This window comes from Zootoca vivipara, chromosome Z1 (assembly GCF_965207765.1).
Source record: "Zootoca vivipara chromosome Z1, rZooViv2.hap1.1, whole genome shotgun sequence".
NCBI lineage: Eukaryota > Metazoa > Chordata > Lepidosauria > Squamata > Lacertidae > Zootoca > Zootoca vivipara.
In genome coordinates, this window is record NC_142583.1 from 5,172,242 (window position 1) to 5,191,258 (window position 19,017).

Sequence of the window (19,017 nt, forward strand, 5' to 3'; positions counted from 1 at the left end):
CAACTCCCCCCAGCCCTAGCTAACAGGACCAGTGGTCAGGGATGATGGGAGTTGTAGTCCCAAAACACCTGGAGGGCCGAGTTTGCCTATGCCTGCTGTACGTCTTAATATTGTAGTATACCGTATATACCTTCAGTTCATGCTAAAATTTATTTTGGCCAAAATTGGTAGCAGTTTCAAAAGTCCTTTTGCATTTCTTCATTGACAACTTCCTTTTTTAAGTGGTGGTGGCAGCTGCAGCAGTGGCAACAGTAGCCACATTTGTCCTAAAGCACTCGAGGACAAGGCTGTAGGGGAAACGCGGAAGACCATTGTAATTTCGAGGAGTTGGATGACATGTCTCTTTACCTTTTACATCCCCGGTTTAAGGTTTGCCGATTCATGATGGTATAATTTGTTTTTCACACCCCTGTGTAGTCCTGGGTCTCCTGTGTTCTAGGTGCATGATTGGCTAGTGGGGAGGATACCCAGTTGCAGTGAATTGGGTGGGAGACTCTCAGCTGCTCCGCATTAGTCGCACCCGGTGTCCTGGGCTGATCATGAGTGATGCCTCCTAACCAGTTGCAATCAATCAAATCAAAGCTGCCTCTTCACAGATTGAGGTACCTGATGCTGTTGGACGGTCGCCCCGGGGTCTCTCTCGCTGCTCTACCTGGAGCTCCGGGCAGCTGAAGGGGGGATTGTGTGTGACTTCTATCTGGTATGCTATAATTTGTGTTTTGTACGCCTGCTGCTATCTATTAACCTTCTGCAAATAAAGCATTACTTATTCTTCATCTACTGGTGTGCTTATTGGCTCCAGATCTGGAAAGAACTCTGCCCTTGGCAAAGATATAGCACTATTCCATGGGGGCTGCTGGGTACAACTGCCAGACAGGGGCTGCAGGAAGAAGCTCTACTGCTTCCACTGTTAAGGAAAGGGAAAAGGGAAAGCTGAACTGCACTCCTCCAGCCCACTTTTGTCGCTTCCCCTAGTCCCAGCGCACAACCTCTGGGGTATAAAACTCATTAAATGCTTTCAAGTGTCTCTGCACCACAGCCAGGGCCACCAGCTTTGTCCGTCCCGTGGGTGCATTTGTAAACTGGAGAAACTGTCATGGGCACTGCAGCTATACTGCAACCAGTCATGGAGCACAAGCTCTTCTATTGACTACAATAAGATGCTGGAAGCGAATGCGACCCTAAACTGTTATAAAAAAGAAAATTGGCCGATATATAGGGAAATAACCGAAAATGAAAATGGAAATATTATATTGAAAAGTTATGAGGAATTGAAAGATAAAGGCGTATCCTGGTTGGAATACTTCCAAATTAAGGCAACATTCGAAAAAGATAAAAGAACTAGGGGATTTGAAAATAAGTCAACATGATTTGAAAAAGAAATTCTGAATAGCAACGAAAAATTACTTTCCAAAATGTATAGGCTCTTAGAAGAATCAGAAACAAAACATGAAGAGAAAAACAAAAATATGTGTAAATGGGAACAAGATATTGGATACGAAATAGATTTAGACGATTGGAAGAAATTTTGGAGGAATAGTATAAAGTTTACAGCTTGTTACTCTCTAAGAGAGAACTTAATGAAACTCCACCACAGATGGTACCTGGGACCGTACAGGCTAGCAAAAATGAACAAAAACATGAGTAACAAATGTTGGAGGTGTCAAAGCGCGGTCGGCTCCCTGTTCCATATGTGGTGGACATGCCCAGATGTGCAAAAATACTGGGACATGATACACATGGAAATTCAAAAGCTAATAAAAACATACCGGCCTCGGTCCGGTATACCTGAAGGAGCGTCTCCACCCCCATCGTTCTGCCCGGACACTGAGGTCCAGCTCCGAGGGCCTTCTGGCGGTTCCCTCACTACGAGAAGCCAAGTTACAGGGAACCAGGCAGAGGGCCTTCTCGGTAGTGGCACCCACCCTGTGGAATGCCCTCCCACTAGAGGTCAAAGAGAACAACAATTACCAGACCTTTAGAAGGCATCTCAAGGCAGCCCTGTTTAGGGAAGCTTTTAATGTTTGATGGATTTCTGTATTTTAATGTTTGATGGATTTCTGTATTTTAGAATTTCTGTTTTGTTGGAAGCCGCCCAGAGTGGCTGGGGGAACCCGGCCAGATGGGCGGGGTATAAATAATAAATTATTATTATTAATATTATTATTTTTCTAAAAAAGCAGAATCCTACCTTCTGGGCATCCTAAGTAGTGATATACCACATGACAGAACTAATATATTCCTATATGCGACGACAGCCGCCAGAATGTTAATTGCTAAATATTGGAAAGGTACCCTTATACCAACAAAAGGAGAATGAGTAAACAAACTATGTGAATATCTGGAGTTGGCGAAACTCACAGATACAATACGACAAAAACCAAAAAACAGGATCAAAAAACAATGGGAATGTTTAAATGATTATTTAAAGAAAACAGACAAGGGGACAAAAACATGGCTATGTTTGGAATAACCTTGTAAGGATGAGTAGTGTATATAAACTATAGTTGTTAGATAGGTTTAAAGGTAAGATGTTTATTAAAATATATTCGACAGGAGGATGAAAATGTAACAAGAAATACTGTGCTGAAAGCGGTGGAAGCATTATGCCCTTGAGATGACCTTTTTCAAGTGGACCTTTACATAATTTTTCTTCTTTTACTTTCTTTTTCCTCTCCCTTCCCCTTTCCTATTCTTACCCTTCTCTTCTCTTGTTCCTTTTTGTGTGTGTGTATTTTTTATTTTTATTTTTGTTTACTTCCCCCCCTTCTATGGCCCTACATCTCCTTTTCTATTCACACTTTATTCCTCCTCCTCTCTTCCTTATTCCTTTTTCCCTTTTTGATACTCCACAATTTCGATATGTAAAAAAATGTACATGAATGTTCTTGGACTGATTCGAAGATGTAGTGTATTGTTTTAACAAATTTTCAAATAAAATTATTTTAAAAATTAAAAAAAAAAGATGCGTGTTTCAAGCCTAATTTCATTGCAGGGAAGGGACCTTGTGGGGGCAGAGAACGCCTTTGCAGGTGTATGTGTATCCATTGTTGCCACATTGGTAACCCGGGCACAGAGTAAAGAAAATTAGGATGAACTTGAAGCCTTAATGCAGGAAGGCAAGTATGAACTAATAGACATTGTCTGTGAGGATATGGCCCACTACTGGAGTGACAGGGATGGAGCTTGTTGTTGTTGTTTAGTCGTGTCCGACTCTTCGTGACCCCATGGACCATAGCACACCAGGCACTCCTGTCTTCCGCTGCCTCCCGCAGTTTGGTCAAACTCATGTTCGTAGCTTCAATAACACTGTCCAACCATCTCGTCCTCTGTCGTCCCCTTTCTCCTTGTGTCCTCCATCTTTCCCAACATCAGGGTCTTTTCCAGGGAGTCTTCTCTTCTCATGAGGTGGCCAAAGTATTGGAGCCTCAGCTTCAGGAGCCTCAGCTTCAGGATCTCTCCTTCCAGTGAGCACTCAGGGCTGATCTCCTTCAGAATGGATAGGTTTGATCTTCTTGCAGTCCATGGGACTCTCAAGAGTCTCCTCCAGCACCATAATTCAAAAGCATCAATTCTTCGGCGATCAGCCTTCTTTATGGTCCAGCTCTCACTTCCATACATCTCTCAGGGGTGGCGCTTACTTAACAGAAATAGACTAAACAGGAAGGGCGGAGAGTTAAAGGATGCATACACAGGCAAAGAAATCCACGAATTTGAACATCTAGGTCAAATTAAAAGAAGAGGAAGATAGTGGGGCCATTGTAGGAGTATGCTACAGACCGCCAGGCTGGGCAGAAGTCTTGGGTGGTGCCTTCCTATATAAGAGTACCACTTGTGAAAATTAGGCCTTCATGTAATTAATTTTAAAAAAACTGCTAACTTAAACAATGGAAAGGTGATCTGTTAGTATTATCAATGTATTTTATTTGTCTTACTGAATGCTGGTTTGAGGGCATTTTGACTGAAAAGGAATGTGTAAAAATATTGTAATACCCGTGTGTGTGTGTGTGTGTGTGTGACAACTTTGAGTTTTGAAATACAGAGTTTTTGTCATGGGATCACACAAGGGCCTGCTATGCACTCCAATCAGTATTAAACATTTTGTCCGTAGCCCAAGTTTAGAAGTACTACGTTCAGAAAAACTTTAGATATCTACCTCATGTTTCATTTGCTTCCCAAACATTCCTCCAGTTCTACATAGTCATGCTAATGTGTTGCTTTTGTTTTTTGGTGGTGTTTCAGGTGAGTAAACTGAGAGAGAAGCTCCAGGAAGTCAAACAAGAACGAGAACAGGAACAGCACAAACACACAGCCTACATATCCGAACTCAAGGCTAAACTCCATGAAGAGAAAATGAAGGAACTCCAGGCTGTCCGAGAGTTACTCATTCGGCAACACGAGCAAGAAGTGGCTCGTATGGTGAAAATAAAAGACAGTGAGATCCAGCGATTGCAGTCCACAGTGAATGTCCTGCGGGACGGGGCAGCTGACAAAGTGAAAACTGCCTTGCTCAATGAAGCCAGGGAAGAAGCACGGAAATCATTTGATGGTGAGCGCATAAAGATGCAACAGGAGATACTAGAACTGAAGTCAGGGAAAAAACAGGTGGAAGAAGCCTTGAGTAACATCATGCAGGCAGATAAGATGAAGGCAGCTGACCTGCGCACAGCCTACCAGTCCCATCAAGACGAAATTAATAGGATAAAGCGTGAATGCGAGAGGGACATCCGTAGGCTGGTAGGTTCACCCAATATTACCATGCATCTATTCCACTATTAGAGGTCTATTTTTAATTGCCACTAGTATAATTGTCTGTCACATCACAGTCACTTGCTTTCCCCCTATTTTACTTTGTAAATAAATGGATGTTAATCCTGTATTGTAATTTTCTCTCAGGGAAAGGAGGGCATTTCTTATTCAAGTCTCTTTTATTTCCTCTGACGAGTGGCACACTTAGCTGCTTTGATTGATGCAAAATTAGATCTACTATCTGTTCACAATTGCTTTACGCTGCCGTTTCGTGAGATTTTTGAAAGGAAGTCAATTGTTCTCATATCTGGCTAATACTAAGTACAGTAAGTCAAAAGAACACATTAAACAAAAAACAGAACTTAAGTTCATTCCTTTCATAGAAGCAGCCCTGGCTTTAAATCCAGCGCTACTTATCCTTTGGTATGAATTGGCTAACATAAAGTGTTGCTAAGGCAAAATAACATTCGGTTTAATGGGAAGTATTTGGAGAAATTCACATCGTGTTGCTTTCTAACTTTTCAAGATGGATGAGATACGAGGCAAAGAGAGAGTGATTTTGGCTTTGGAGAAAGATCTTGGTGTCCAGGCAGGCCATACACAAAAGTTGCTGCTCCAGAAAGAAGCCCTGGATGAACAACTTGTTCAAGTCAAAGAAGCAGAGCGGTTCCATGGCAGCCCAAAGAAAGAGCTTCCTCCCTCTGTGGGAGATATGATGGAACTTGTAGGAAACCCGGTAAGAAATCTAACTGTTTTTATATGCTGCATATGAATGTTAAAGTTATTTTAACAATGTGGTGATTCCCTGCTAATGAGTTATCACCTTCAAAATACAAATAAATTATACTGTGAAATTGGAACATTAAGCTTTGCTTCCACCCTTCAGAGGACTTTACTGCTAGAAACAATAGTTCAGAAGTACATTGTGCAGAGTCCATTTTTATTGTCTCTGTATTGCCCGGGTGGTGGTAGTGAGGGGACTGCAGGCTTAAGCTGAGACAGTGTCCTTGTTTGCAACACCAACCCAAATCATGTCTTAGTGCAAACAAGCAAATGTGGGGGCTCTAAGAGAGGAGATTGCCCTTTTGCTCCTCTGGTTGTAATGCTGCTGTGCTTTTGGTAAGCTGTGATTTGGCACGTTGTGATCCCCAAAACTTTGGTTTCAGGACAGAGAGCAAAGCCCATCCTCTGTATAGTCATAGCCCCAGAAGAGAGTGCTGTATTTTTTCGCGCCATCAGATGCACCTGACCATAAGACGCACCTAATTTTTTTAGAGGAAAACAAGAAAAAAATATTTTGCTTTCTTGAATTGTCCTAGGGCTAGGCATAGCAGCCAACTCCTAGAGGCCTAGGTGCCTTACCCCCCATATTTGAGAGAGTCATCCCCCCATGTTGAGGGCATGTGAGGTGGGGCTTACCTCCTCCCCCATATTTTATTAAAGTTGGAAGAGGGAGGGAGGGAAGGAAGGAGAGGGAGGGAGCTCACATTTGTGGGTGCCTGTGGGTGACACTGTGATTCTGTGATGCTGGACATTGTTGGCAGCGGCGGGGGAGGAGCGAGCAGCGCAAAAGTGGTGCTTTGAGACTGTCTGCTCCTCCCCCACCCTCTTTGCCATTGCTGTTGGCAGCGGCAGAGGAGGAACCGACAGTGCAAAAGTGCCGCTTTTGGGCTGTCCGCTCCTCCCCCACTGCTGGGAGCCATGACTCCGGTGGCAGAGGCATCCCTCCGCTTGTGACTGCAGCGGCAGCCGAGGAGTGCTGCTGCCGTCTAGTGCCTTTGCTCCATAAGATGCTGTGACTTTTCCCCTTCCTTTTTAGGAGGGAAAAGTGCGTCTTATGGGGTGAAAAATGCGGCACACAAAGACTAGTGCCAGACCTATTGTTCTCCTTCCAGTCTTGTCTGCTCACTTGTCTGCCTCCTCAGTCAACCGTGCCCCTTTCCTGTATAGCTCTGCCAAACCATGGCCCAGGCGAGCCTCAAAGGAGCAGGGACAACAGGCCAGGTCACTTCCCCAGCAAACATCTTGCTCTTTTGTTGCTTCCCTCCCCTTTACCTGCCAATATGGATGCAGACAAATGGCCTCGGGAGCACAGGGAAAAATGGAGCAAGATGGCTGCTTGGAAGCTGCCCCTGGTTGTTCCTCCATGGCTCTCCTGAGCTGCTCACTCACCTGCCTGCCTGAGCTGCCCTCGTGCTGTTCTGTCTGGCAGCCACACAAATTGGAGTCTGATGACAGCCTTGCAATTTTATTATACAGTGGTACCTCGGTTTATGAACACAATTGGTTCTGGAAGTCTGTTCATAAACTGAAGCGTTCATAAACTGAAGCGAACTTTCCCATTGTTTTATTTGAGTGCATACTCTGGCCCTTCGCCATCATGTCTCTTCCCACAAACCCCTCTGCTTTCTTGCCACTTTAATTCAGGGCCTGAAGACTTTCTGCTCATGTTGCCATAAAAAAGGTAAAGGGACCCCTGACCATTAGGTCCAGTCGTGACAGACTCTGGGGTTGAGCGCTCATCTCGCATTATTGGCCGAGGGAGCCGGCGTATAGATTCCAGGTCATGTGGCCAGCATGACAAAGCCGCTTCTGGCGAACCAGAGCAGCACATGGAAACGCTGTTTACCTTCCCGCTGTAGCGGTTCCTATTTATCTACTTGCATTTTGACGTGCTTTCGAACTGCTAGGTTGGCAGGAGCTGGGACCAAGCAACGGAAGCTCACCCCGTCACAGGGATTCGAACCGCCGACCTTCTGATCAGCAAGCCCTAGGCTCAGTGGTTTAACCACAGCGCCACCTGGGTCCCATCCATGTTGCCATAGGTCCAGCCAAAAGACAGTAGCATGGCTGGGGGTGGGCAGAGGGGGGGGAGACGGACAGAAATGGGCGAGGGGGTGGGGTCTGTGCTCCTGAGGCCAACCTCAAAGGAGACTGATGCCAGCTGGTGGTCTCTGCCCACTGTATGAGAAAACACTACCTTCCTGCATCTATTCCACATGCTTTTTCACTTTTCTGTAAAATGAAGTTATGCCCAGTTTTGTGCTGTAATGTAGCTTTTTATTTTCAAGGAGCAACATATGGAGGAACGAGACGTGCGGAGATTTCAGCTAAAAATAGCAGAACTCAGTGCTGTAATTCGGAAGCTGGAAGATAGAAATACACTTTTAGCAGATGAAAGGAATGAACTAGTAAGTAATTTTGATATTTTATTTAACAAAATTTATATGCTGCTTGGTTATAGTAAAACCTCCAAGGGGTTTACAAGAAATATTAAAGTTATCAATAAAACATTTAAAAACAACTTACCGTATTTTTCCGTGTATAAGATTATATTTTTTCCTAAATTTTTGAAGTTTAAAATAAAGGGTCGTCTTATACACGGATAGTGCATAGTGCATTTTCTTAATTGTGAGACCCAAAATATAGGTGGCGTGTTATACATGGAAAAATATGGTAAAACATTTAACATTATTAAAATTAAAATGCATCATCAACATCTGTGTGTCTGGATAGGTTTGTCTATAAAAAAATGTTTTAAGCAGGTGCAGAAAAGAGTACAGGACAATGAATGTAGCTAACTGTCAATAGGCAGGGGGTTCCAAAGTGTAGATGCCGCCACACTAAAATATCAGTTTCTCACAACTTCATTATGTATCTTTAGGTGAAAATGTCTCTCTATAACTAGGCCTTTGGGTGATTAAACAATCTGTGGCCTTTTAGAACTGGGCAGGATGCTTTTAATGTATCTGTGTGGGGAGGGTTGTGTTATTGTTTTTGTCTGTTTTAGTCAGTTGTAAGTTGCTTTGGGTTCCCCTGACCAAGATTAAGCAACTAATAAATTCAATAAATAAATAAAAATAAAAAATGTAAGTGGACAGTTGCCAAGGTCACATTTGACTTTAACAAAAATGAAAAAGTTCCCCGAATGAGGGAATGGGTAAAAAGCAAGTAGAAAGGGGACACATCTCTCCAAAATGTTTAACGGTTGTTCACAATTATAGAATATCAGAAGCTCAACTAGAGAACATACCACAGAACAGGAAAGATACTTCCAAGGCCTGCATGGGGAATGAGCAAAGGCAAGGAAGCTGTTAGAGGCAAGGAGGCTTCTTTCAGAAAAGGGAAGTCTTGTCCAAATGAGGAGAGCAAAAAGAGCAGGGACTTTGGTACAATAAATTCTAGCAGATGATAAGGGATGAAAAAAAGAGAAAGATAATTTAATGAGCGTATTACAAAAAATAAATAAATAGAGGAACAACAAAACTTATTTAAATACATTAGAAGCAGGAGATAAGCTGGGGAAGTGGTTGGACCTTTGGATGACGAGGGAGTTTGCATTTGTCTTCACTGTGGGAGGTGGAAGGCAGATCCCTGTGCCTGAGCTATCTGCCTCAGAAAGGGAGTATGAGGGGCTGATGTAAAAGTGGTGACAAGACACAAAATGGGCAAACCACCAGGCCTAAATGGCATCTGCCTCAGAATCATAGAATCCTGGAATTGTAGAGTTGGAAAGGATCCCCGAGAGTTATCTAATCCAACCTCCTGCTATGCAGGAACCAGTTCTTAAAGAACTCGGAGAGCTACCAATGTCAGAATGCCATTATATGGCAAGAGCCCACTTGGAATACAGTGTCCAGCTCTGGTTGCCTCACCTCAAGAAAGACATGATAGAGCTTGAGAAGGTTCAGAAAAAGGCAGCCAAAATGATTAAGGGGTCAGAGCAACTCCCTTATGAAGAAAGGCCACATTTGGGACTTTTTTGTTTAGAGTAAGGGAGGAAGATGTTGTTGTTAAGGTCCCAGGCTGGGTTACAACATTACAACACAATATTAAAAACAAACAACTTACAATTACAGAACTAAGTTGGGTCCTAAAAATAGACACATCAAGTGTCAGGGCAGGGCAAAGAAGTGCATCTTTGGCGTTTGCCGGAAGCTGTATAATGACAGTGCCAAGAGCATCTCTGTGGGGTGGGAGCTCCACAGCTTTGAATGTCCTCTCTGAGACTGCCACCCGCTGAGTGTCCGAAGATGGAGGAACTACCAGGAGGGCCACCTCTGCAGATCTTGGCACCTGAGAGGATCCATAGGGAAGCAGGCAGTCTTTGAGATATTTGGGACCTGAGTTGTTTAGGGCTTTAAACTCTAACGTGAGCACATTCTACACCAGCTGGAGCTTCCAAACCAGACCCCAAGGCAGCCCCACATAAGAGCACATTTCTATCCAGCCCAAAGCATGGACAACAGTGACAAGGCTATCCTTGTCCAGGAATGGCACTAGCTGTCAAACCAGATGAGGCTGGAAAAAGGCCTTCCTAGCCATAGAGGACACCTGGGCCTCTGTTGACAAAGATGCCCATTTGCTACCCAATTGCACCCCTGTGCAGAACAGATGTGCTTTAAAAACAAAAACAAAAAAGTACAACTTTTTTGCAGCTGAAACGGTCTCGGGAGACGGAAGTGCAGGTGAAGCCACTTGTAGAAAAAAACAGAAGGCTGAACAAAAAGAATGAGAGCTTGCTGCAGAGTATACAAAGAATGGAAGAAAAACTTAAGCATCTTTCCAGGGAAAATGTCGAAATGGTAAGCAGTCGTCATCTTCAGGTCACAGATTCTGACGTTTCGTTTGCCAGTTGTAAGAAGGATGACCAGAAAGTGCTCTGCTCCCTTTTTGCTTTTATAGCCAGTAATATTACTTACCGGTATTTATTTAATAAATTTTTTTATCTCATTTTCTCTGAAATCTTTTCCATAAAGTAGTTTTCACTCTATCTAGTACAGTTTTACTGGTAGAAAGTCCTACTGCAGATTTTGATTCCACCTGCTTGATTGGCACATTGACATAATTCCTATTTTTAAGGTATATTCTAATAATAATAATATCTTTATTACGGTCATAGACCAGCAAAAAGTATATTCTAAAAGTGTTGGGTAGCTCAAAAACAGAAATTACAGTTGTTCTTTATCTTTCTTTGGGAGCACCTGCAAATCCAAGAAGGATAACTTAACAAAATGAGTCATTACTATATGCTATATTCTCTCTCTCTTTTTTTTTGCTTCCCCCCCCCTCTTCTATCTTTCTTCTATTTTACTTATTTGTGTTCTACGATTTTGTTTTGTAACTTTGATATATAATTTATGATTTATGATCCATGTTTTATGATCTTGTTTTGTAACTATAAAATACGAAATAAAGGTTTATTTAAAATTATATAAAAAATGAGTCATTACCCATTGTGTAGCCCAATATGTAGTACTTTAACATATGGCCTGCAGAGTCACAATGTAACACATTCTGGACTGACCTTTTTTAACTGGTCAAGTGGTCGGCTGCTGTGTTCAGCTGCTTACCATGCTGTGGGCTTCAAGAGGAAAGGCACCAGCTCAACCCCAGCCCACAGGATGTTACCCAACTCAGGGTACAGTCACCCTTTTCCTCACCATTTATTTGTATGCTGTCTATGGGGGCTCACATCATTCACTAGTTACAAAATACAGCAGAATTTAAATCTGTTAATGAAAGCATCTCATTAAGAAATGATCAGTAAAATTGAAAAATCCCTTATAATTCATGATAAGATCTCATGACAAAACACAAAAGCATAATAACGAAAACAGCAAAAGTAATGCACCACTAAAATTAAATCTGGGCCCACACAGTAGTCCCTAAACATCCTGTGCAGACTTGTGGTCAAGATGGTCTCTGGTGCCTCCTGCAGCAGCTTTCATAGCTGGAAATGGTCTTGGCCTCCCCTCTCTCAGCCCAGATGGAAATAGGCCAGCAAAGATGGGGACAGGCCCCACGGGACTTACAGATAAGACCCCTGCATCTCTAGAGTTTGAGCCAGGAACCCCATTGCCCTAGTGCTGAGAGGCTTCTTGGGGCTCTGCATTCAGGCTCCAGAATCCTTTTGGGCCTAGAGGCACATTTGGAAATCTAAGAAACTTTAATGGGCACTTCAAAATACCTATTTCACAAAAGGAAAACTGGTGATGCTTAGGACCCCTCCCCCAAATGACAAATCACCCTAACCTCCTCAAACAAATAAAACAAAGACAAAGCAGGCGACACCACCCCCTCGCCACAAAAAATGAGGTCCCACCCAGTATTTAAGCTTGCTGAAATCAGATTTCCCTAAGTCTAGGGTGCACACCTGACCACGTTCAACTTTACTGTTTCCCAGTATCTTGAATCCCAAGTTGATGTGGTCACTTTCACCCAAGACTCACACTTCTGTCATGTGAAAGGGATAGTAGCACTGGTTATTATGGTAGCATTAGTAAGGATTGTTAAGGATTACAGTCATTCAGTCTCACTGCTGACTTTTTCTCAGATGTGTTTTCTCTTTGCATGATAATGTTTAAATTCATGATTGGAAAAGGGCAAGGATGTTTACCAGCCATCTTTTTGTACTAGTATTGTTTTGGCTGGAACCAAAGAGGGTGTAAGATTTGGTTGTGTTAATGAAATTACTTTTTTTTTTATAGAGGGAGAAGCTATCTGCTCAGCCAACAATAAGGAGGCACACTTCATTGAATGACCTCAGTAGCACACATGAAGAACCAGAAGTTGAATTTCTTAAATTGCAAATTATAGAACAGCGGCATCTTATTGATGATCTGACAATGGTAATATGCAGTTATTATTAATCTCTGCTTTGGCATTCGTTTCTTATTCCCTTGGAGAGACATTTGTAAAGGCACATGGTCACTTGATCCAAATATAGCATGCATTGTATTTTGGAACAGCCTGCCATTGCTAAATACTAAAGAGCTAGGCCTCCCCTACCCAAGTTCATGCTCTTCCTTGTCACATCAACCATGGAGGAGGAGCAGGAGACAGTGAGGGGAGTAACCTTGTGACAACAGACAGTCATGTTTGCTGCTTTCAGAGCATTATATTCTTGGCAAAGTATAACAGAAGGCTATGTGTTTGGGGGCAAAGATCACAAATAATAGAAAAAGTTATATTAACAAGCCAAAAAGTGAAGTGGGGATATAGTATCCCCAATATTAACCGAGTTTTCCGGAAAATAAAACACTGTCTTATATTTATTTTTCCTCAAGAAGACACACTATGGCTTATTTTCAGGGGATGTCTTATTTTTATTATGCGTCCAGCCTCGCCTCTTCCTTGGCGCCCTCCAGAACTGCGCCTATCACTATGTCTTATTTTCGGGGTATCATTTATATTGCGCATATGCTTAGAAATCTTGCTATGGCTTATTTTATGGGTACTGTATGTCTTATTTTTGGGGGGAAAGGGAATTTGTATTCCTGCATGTGGATGTTTACAAAGGGCTGTTTGAAATTTATGTGCTTCACTTTGAAGTCCCAATAATCAGGGCTTCAAAGGGAAGCTTCACCTGATTAACAGGTGAGTGGCCCTGCCCAGCTGTTAACATTGGCCTGCCAAGGGTGGAGCAATAAGAATCAGACCAGAAAAGGTTCCCCACTCCTGAATTAGAAGGAAATAATCTATTTGTCCAGTTTTAAACCCATCTCCTTTTCCATGTTTTCATTTCTGTTTCTCATAACTCATTAATCTATCTCATAAAAGGAGGAGTGGATAAGTGAAATGATCCAAAATCTCTTTCCATTTCTCATGGTTTGTCAACTGTGTACATTGTCAATTTGCTGTGTTTCCCCCAGATTTTCCTTTGTGGCAACTAGTTTTAAAAGTGTGTATTTCAAAAGAAATGGAAAGGGATCTTTAGCTTTGCTGTGGAGCATGTTTCCACCCACACCCATGATTATCTGTTATGTATTTTGAATATATACTAAATAAATTATTTAAAAGACATTCTTTGCTCTAGGAGCGGGATCGATGGTTACGCTCCAGGAAACAGAAGACGCAAAATTTGAAACCCACAAAGGTGAGTGACATTTTTATTGAGACTAATGGATAATGGTTTTTCCAAACTTCTTTTCTATTTTAAAATTATGGCAATAAAATAAGAAAAACAACAATTGCCATCATTATTAATAATTAATTTAAATAACTACAAAATGCTGGTTTTTTTCACATCTGCTTCTTGATACTTTAATACTGTATATGGAGATGTCAAATATTTAACTGCAGTGTAACCTGGAAAGTACTGCTGAAGGCCTGACGGTGGCACTTTTCCTTATTGTTCTGTTTTGCACAGCTAAGTTTGCAAACATGTGCACACTTATCTGGAAGTAGGTCCCAAATAACTCAATGGGGCTTCTTCTGAAACAGTTTAGTTATTAAAATTTATTACCCGCTTTCAGTATTAAACAATCCTAAAGCAGGGTATAGTACAGATAAAACTCTAGAAAGTCTTGTAATCAATCAATACATAATTAAATAGTAAAAAAAAGGAAACAGGTGACAGCACATATACAATTGTATATTCTTTGTTTGTTTCTTTTCCCTTTTTCTTTTAGATTAGTTTGTTTTTTATTGTAATGTATTATGAAAAGTCTTAATGAAATCTTATAAATAATAGGTATTGTTTGAAACGAAAACGTAATTCTACAGCACTGAATGTGAGCAGGGTCAGGCCAGGATATTTCTCTGGCCCCTCCCTTCCAGACCCCCCTCCTGCCATCTGGAGGTGGCCCAGGAAAAAGAGGAAAGGAGGCTGGAGAGGAGCAGGTGGGGGGGGGAAACAGTGGGTGGGGACCACAGTGGTAGGGAGGGCATGGAGGAGGAGGAGGAGGAGGCAAATGGCACGCTGCTAGGGCCTGGATCTGCCCTCTGAGGTGGCTGCTTTGCCTCGCATCATGGGCCAGCCAGTTCTGAATGTAGTAAAATGCAACTGTTTTGGGGCGGGGGCGGGGGTTGAGTTTGTTTCTCAGTGACTTTCTAAAATGGAAAACTTTGTATCTAAGCCTGTATGGATGTCACATGGATTTGACTATCCTTCCCAGACCTGGAGGATGCTCTTCCTGTCTTAGGCAAAAGAGGCTAATTAGGTTTAATCACGTGTGTGATGTACTCTGCACATGAGCAGAGGTAATGGCTTCACATTTTCAGGATTGAATCATGGGTTGCAAATAACGTTATTCAAGTGAAACCATTATCCATTATCCATTGGCTGGAATATTTAGTACGTTCAATTTGGAGAAATAAATGTTTGGATTAATGAAAAGTTAGTTTGCTTTTTGGGTGAGGGAGCAAAACAGCATGCAAAGGTCCTCACATTTTAACATTTGTGTGTGTGGTTCCTTAGTGGCAGCAGGGCTGTGGGGGCTGTGGCCAGGCCTGGACCCAGAGACCGCTGAGGGGGGGAGGAGGGAGGCCTGACGTGGCTCTAAACTCACTGTGGGGGATAAGCGGGGTCCACTCAGCTGGCCAGCCAGCCAGCCACCCACCCACCAGACTGACAGACAGACTGTTCACCCACTCCCTCAGCACACGCCCCAAAAAACCCTGGACATTTTTCAAAATTTAAATCCACCCGGATGGTGATTTTGCCTTTGGAATCTCAGGCATGCCCAGGGAAATCTGGACGTATGGCAACCCTGGGGACGACATGCCAGTAGCGGGGAGGGCAAAAGGCTACTGAGCAGTGGATGCAAACTTCATACCATAAGCTAGTTTGTACACACACTCACAAGCCCTTCTCTAATCTCTATCCAGGCAAGCAAAAGCCATTATCTGAGTTCTGGGACACACTCCAAATACGCACGGAGGGCGTGAAGCTGGCAAGGGGCAAGGCCTGGGGAAAGAGGGGAAGGGTGGCTGGAGAGTCCCATGGACCAGCTAGGGAGGCCTAGAGGGCCATATTTGGCCCCTATCCCTGAGATTCCCCATTCCTGGTGTAGAAACTAGTTTACTGTACGAAAGTAAAGAACATTGCTCTGTCCGCTTTTGCCTCTGACCCCCGTGGTAGGAGGAGAACCCTTGGTGTGGTGTAGTGGTTAAGAGAGGTAGACTCTTGATCTGGTGAACCGGGTTCGCGTCTCCGCTCCTCCACATGCAACTGCTGGGTGACCTTGGGCTAGTCACACTTCTTTGAAGTCTCTCAGCCCCACTCACCTCACAGAGTGTTTGTTGTGGGGGAGGAAGGGAAAGGAGAATGTTAGCCACTTTGAGACTCCTTCGGGTAGTGATAAAGCGGGATATCAAATCCAAACTCTTCTTGGTTTCTAAAGAATCATTGAATTCTAGAGTTTAAATGAACCTCAAGAGCCATCTTGTCCAACCCCCTGCAATGCAGGAATCTCAACTAAGCATCCATGACAGATGGCCATCCAACCTCTGCTTAAAAACCTCCAATAAAGGAGTACACAACCTCACGAGAGAGACTGTTTCACTGTCAAACAGCTATTACTGTCAGAAAGTTCTTCCTCATGTTTGGTTGGAATCTCCTTTCTTGTAATTTGAATCCATTGGTTCGGATCTTACCTTCTGGAGCAGGAGAAAACAAGATTGCTCCATCTTCCATGGGACAGCCCTTTAGATATTTGAAGATGGCTATCATATCTCCTAGTCTCCTCTTTTCCAGGCTAAACATGCCCCAGCTCTTTCAACTATTGCTCATAAAGGTTGCTTTCCAGACCCTTGATCCTCTTGGTCGCCCTCCTCTGCAAATGTTCCAGTTTGTCAACATCCTTCTTAAATTGTGGTGCCCAGAATTGGACACAGTATTTCAGGTGTGGTCTGACCGAGGCAGAGAAGAGTGGTGCTATTGCTTTCCTTGATCTGGATATTGTACTTCTGTTGATAGCCTTAGATTTTTTTTGCTGCTGTATCACACAGTTGACTCATGTTAAGCTTGTGGTCCACTAAGATCCCGAAGTCCTTGTCACATGTTCTACTAGTAAGCCAGGTGTCCCCCATCTTAGGCATACTGTTCTTCCTGACTAAGTGTAGAATCTTACATTTGTCCCTATTGAAATCCATTTTGTTAGTTTGAGCCCAGTTCTCCAATCTGTTGAGGTCATTTTGAATCCCGATTCTGCCTTCTGCGACATATGCTAGCTCTCCCAGTTTGGTGTCATCTGCTGCTGATAATAATAATAATAATAATAATAATAATAATAATAATAATAATAATAAATTTATACCTCAGCCAGATGGGGGTTTTTCCCAGCCACTCTACGTGGCTTCCAACAAAATATTGAAAGTACAATAAAACATCAGACATTAAAAACTTCCCTAAACAAGGCTGCCTTCAGATATCTTCTAAAAGTCAGATAGTTGTTTATTTGACATCTGATGGGAGGGCATTCCACAGGGCGAGCACCACTACCGAGAAGGCCCTCTGCCTGGTTCCTTGACAAGCACCCCCTCAATTCCTTTGTCCAAGTCGTTTATAAAAACATTGAACAACAATGGGCCCAGGATGGAACCCTGTGGCACCCGCTTGTCCCCCACTTGACAAGGAAGGTGGCTGATCAAGTGGGGAAAGTAGTCAATGGGGGGGGGGCAGACACTTCCACAGCCAGTAATATGTGATGGTCTATGACCCAAACATTAATAAACTCAATCTACATCTCAGCCAGTAGGAGGAGCTCTGTCATGGCAGCTAAGGAGATAGGGAATCCCAAAGCTTGTGACCATGGTTAGAGAAAGCTGGCCTCATCAGACATCCTATGAAGAGAGTGAGGGAGTGAGGAGGGATTTGGATGTCTGTGAATCTGGCAGTAAAGCTCTTTATTTGCATGCATGCCTAGCCATGTGCTTCCCTGTGGAACCATGAAGGAAGATGGGCAGGGAAATAAACATTAAGGCTGCAACCAGTGTTACTAGGTACCTTCAATAAAGCATTTCCCCACCAACTTTAGAATATTCTGTATTTGCTCTACCTTCGTATTTACTTCAGCAGTCAAAATGGACATGCCAAGTGCTTGAACAGATTGCTCAATTGGGGACTTTGGGGGCTACCAGAGTGAGAAACAAGATATTAGATGGCAAGGTGCTGTGCCCTGTTAAGCAGTATTTTGGGGGGGCTGATTAAATTTGGCAACCAAGGTACCACTGTAATTCTTCATGATAATAGACAGCAATTCTGAGAACAAGCCCCTTCGGTACCCTAGAATTGATCTGACCCCGAGGACTTGAACTTGTTTAAGGTAAATAGGTATTTTCTCCTCGTCAAATCTGGAACTGCGGTACTAACACATCCTACAGATGTGGGTGGAGCTGAAAAACAGCCTTCCCAGTCGGTGCGTCACAGCTGCTTACTGGGAAGGTTGGAGGGGTTGTGGGTGCATGAGATTGGTTCCACCAGTGCAGACTCACTGCACTAACCTTCCCGCTACCTCTCTCCTCCCCCTCCAGGTAAGAGGAGGTGTCACACCAGCTGAGAAACAAGCATTGTGGCTGCCCACCCCCACCCTCCTGGCTGCTTCTACATTCGTGCTACATTCTATTCTCCCTCTGGGAGAATAGAAAAGCAAAAAATGGAGTTGAGCAGTTCTGGCATCTAATACCATGTTTCCCATATTTTAAGACACCATCTTATATTTATTTTACTCAAGAAAATAAGCCTATGGCTTATTTTTGGGGGGTGTCTTACTTTTTTATTACGTAATAAAGCAGCGTTGCTGCTGCTGGGTTCCACTGGCTCAGGGCTTGGGGCGCGCAGCAAGCCTCCTCCTGCTGCGTTGCTGCTGCTGGGTCCCGGAGGCGGCCTGCTGGGTCAGTGCTCAGCAGCACCGCACCGGATCAAGGAAGTGGCCTGCCGGGTCAGGGGCACGCAGAGTGCCGGATCGAGGAGCCAGTCTGCAGAGTCAGCGCCTAGCACTGGATTGAGGAGGTGGTGCTCCATGTGGCACTGCTGGGTGCCAACCCTGCAGGCCACTTCCTCGATCCGGTGCTCTGCATGGCGCTGCTGGGTGCCAACCCGACAGGCCGCCGGATCGGCGCCGCGCGGAGCACCGGATCAAGGAAGCACCACCTCCTCAATCCAGCGTGGTGCTGCTGGGCGCCGACTCTGCAGACCGGCTCCTCGATCCGCCACTCCGTGCGGTGCTGATCGGCACCGACCCGGCAGGCGCCTCCTCAATCCGGCGCTCCGTGCGGCGCTGCTGGCCGCCTCTTCGATCCGGCGCGGCGCTGCTGGGCGCCAACCCTGCAGGCCGCCTCCTCCTGCTGCGACCAGTGTGCTGGGTCCCGCTGGCTGCCTGGGGCGCTCGGCGGTCTCGCTCCGCATGGCGCGGAGGTATATCTTATTTTCGGGGTATGTCTTATATTTCACAAATCCTTAAAAATCCTGCTACGGCTTATTTTATGACTAGTTGGCCCTTAACATTTCACAATGGGAGCAATAATACTAGCACTTCCCCTTTC

General features: G+C 43.9%; 1 protein-coding gene across 2 annotated transcripts in view; it reads left to right on the forward strand.

The window, feature by feature from the left end:
- The window catches only part of JAKMIP1 (janus kinase and microtubule interacting protein 1), an 86,654-nt gene that overhangs the window by 12,017 nt on the left and 55,620 nt on the right, over positions 1 to 19,017 (forward strand). For both annotated transcript variants that reach the window (XM_060279034.2, XM_035113222.3), the window contains exons 2-7: positions 4,243 to 4,737; positions 5,276 to 5,485; positions 7,821 to 7,940; positions 10,188 to 10,334; positions 12,240 to 12,380; positions 13,568 to 13,627. In XM_060279034.2, coding sequence (XP_060135017.2) covers positions 4,243 to 4,737; positions 5,276 to 5,485; positions 7,821 to 7,940; positions 10,188 to 10,334; positions 12,240 to 12,380; positions 13,568 to 13,627 — 1,173 coding nt within the window. The remainder of the gene's footprint in view (positions 1 to 4,242; positions 4,738 to 5,275; positions 5,486 to 7,820; positions 7,941 to 10,187; positions 10,335 to 12,239; positions 12,381 to 13,567; positions 13,628 to 19,017) is intronic.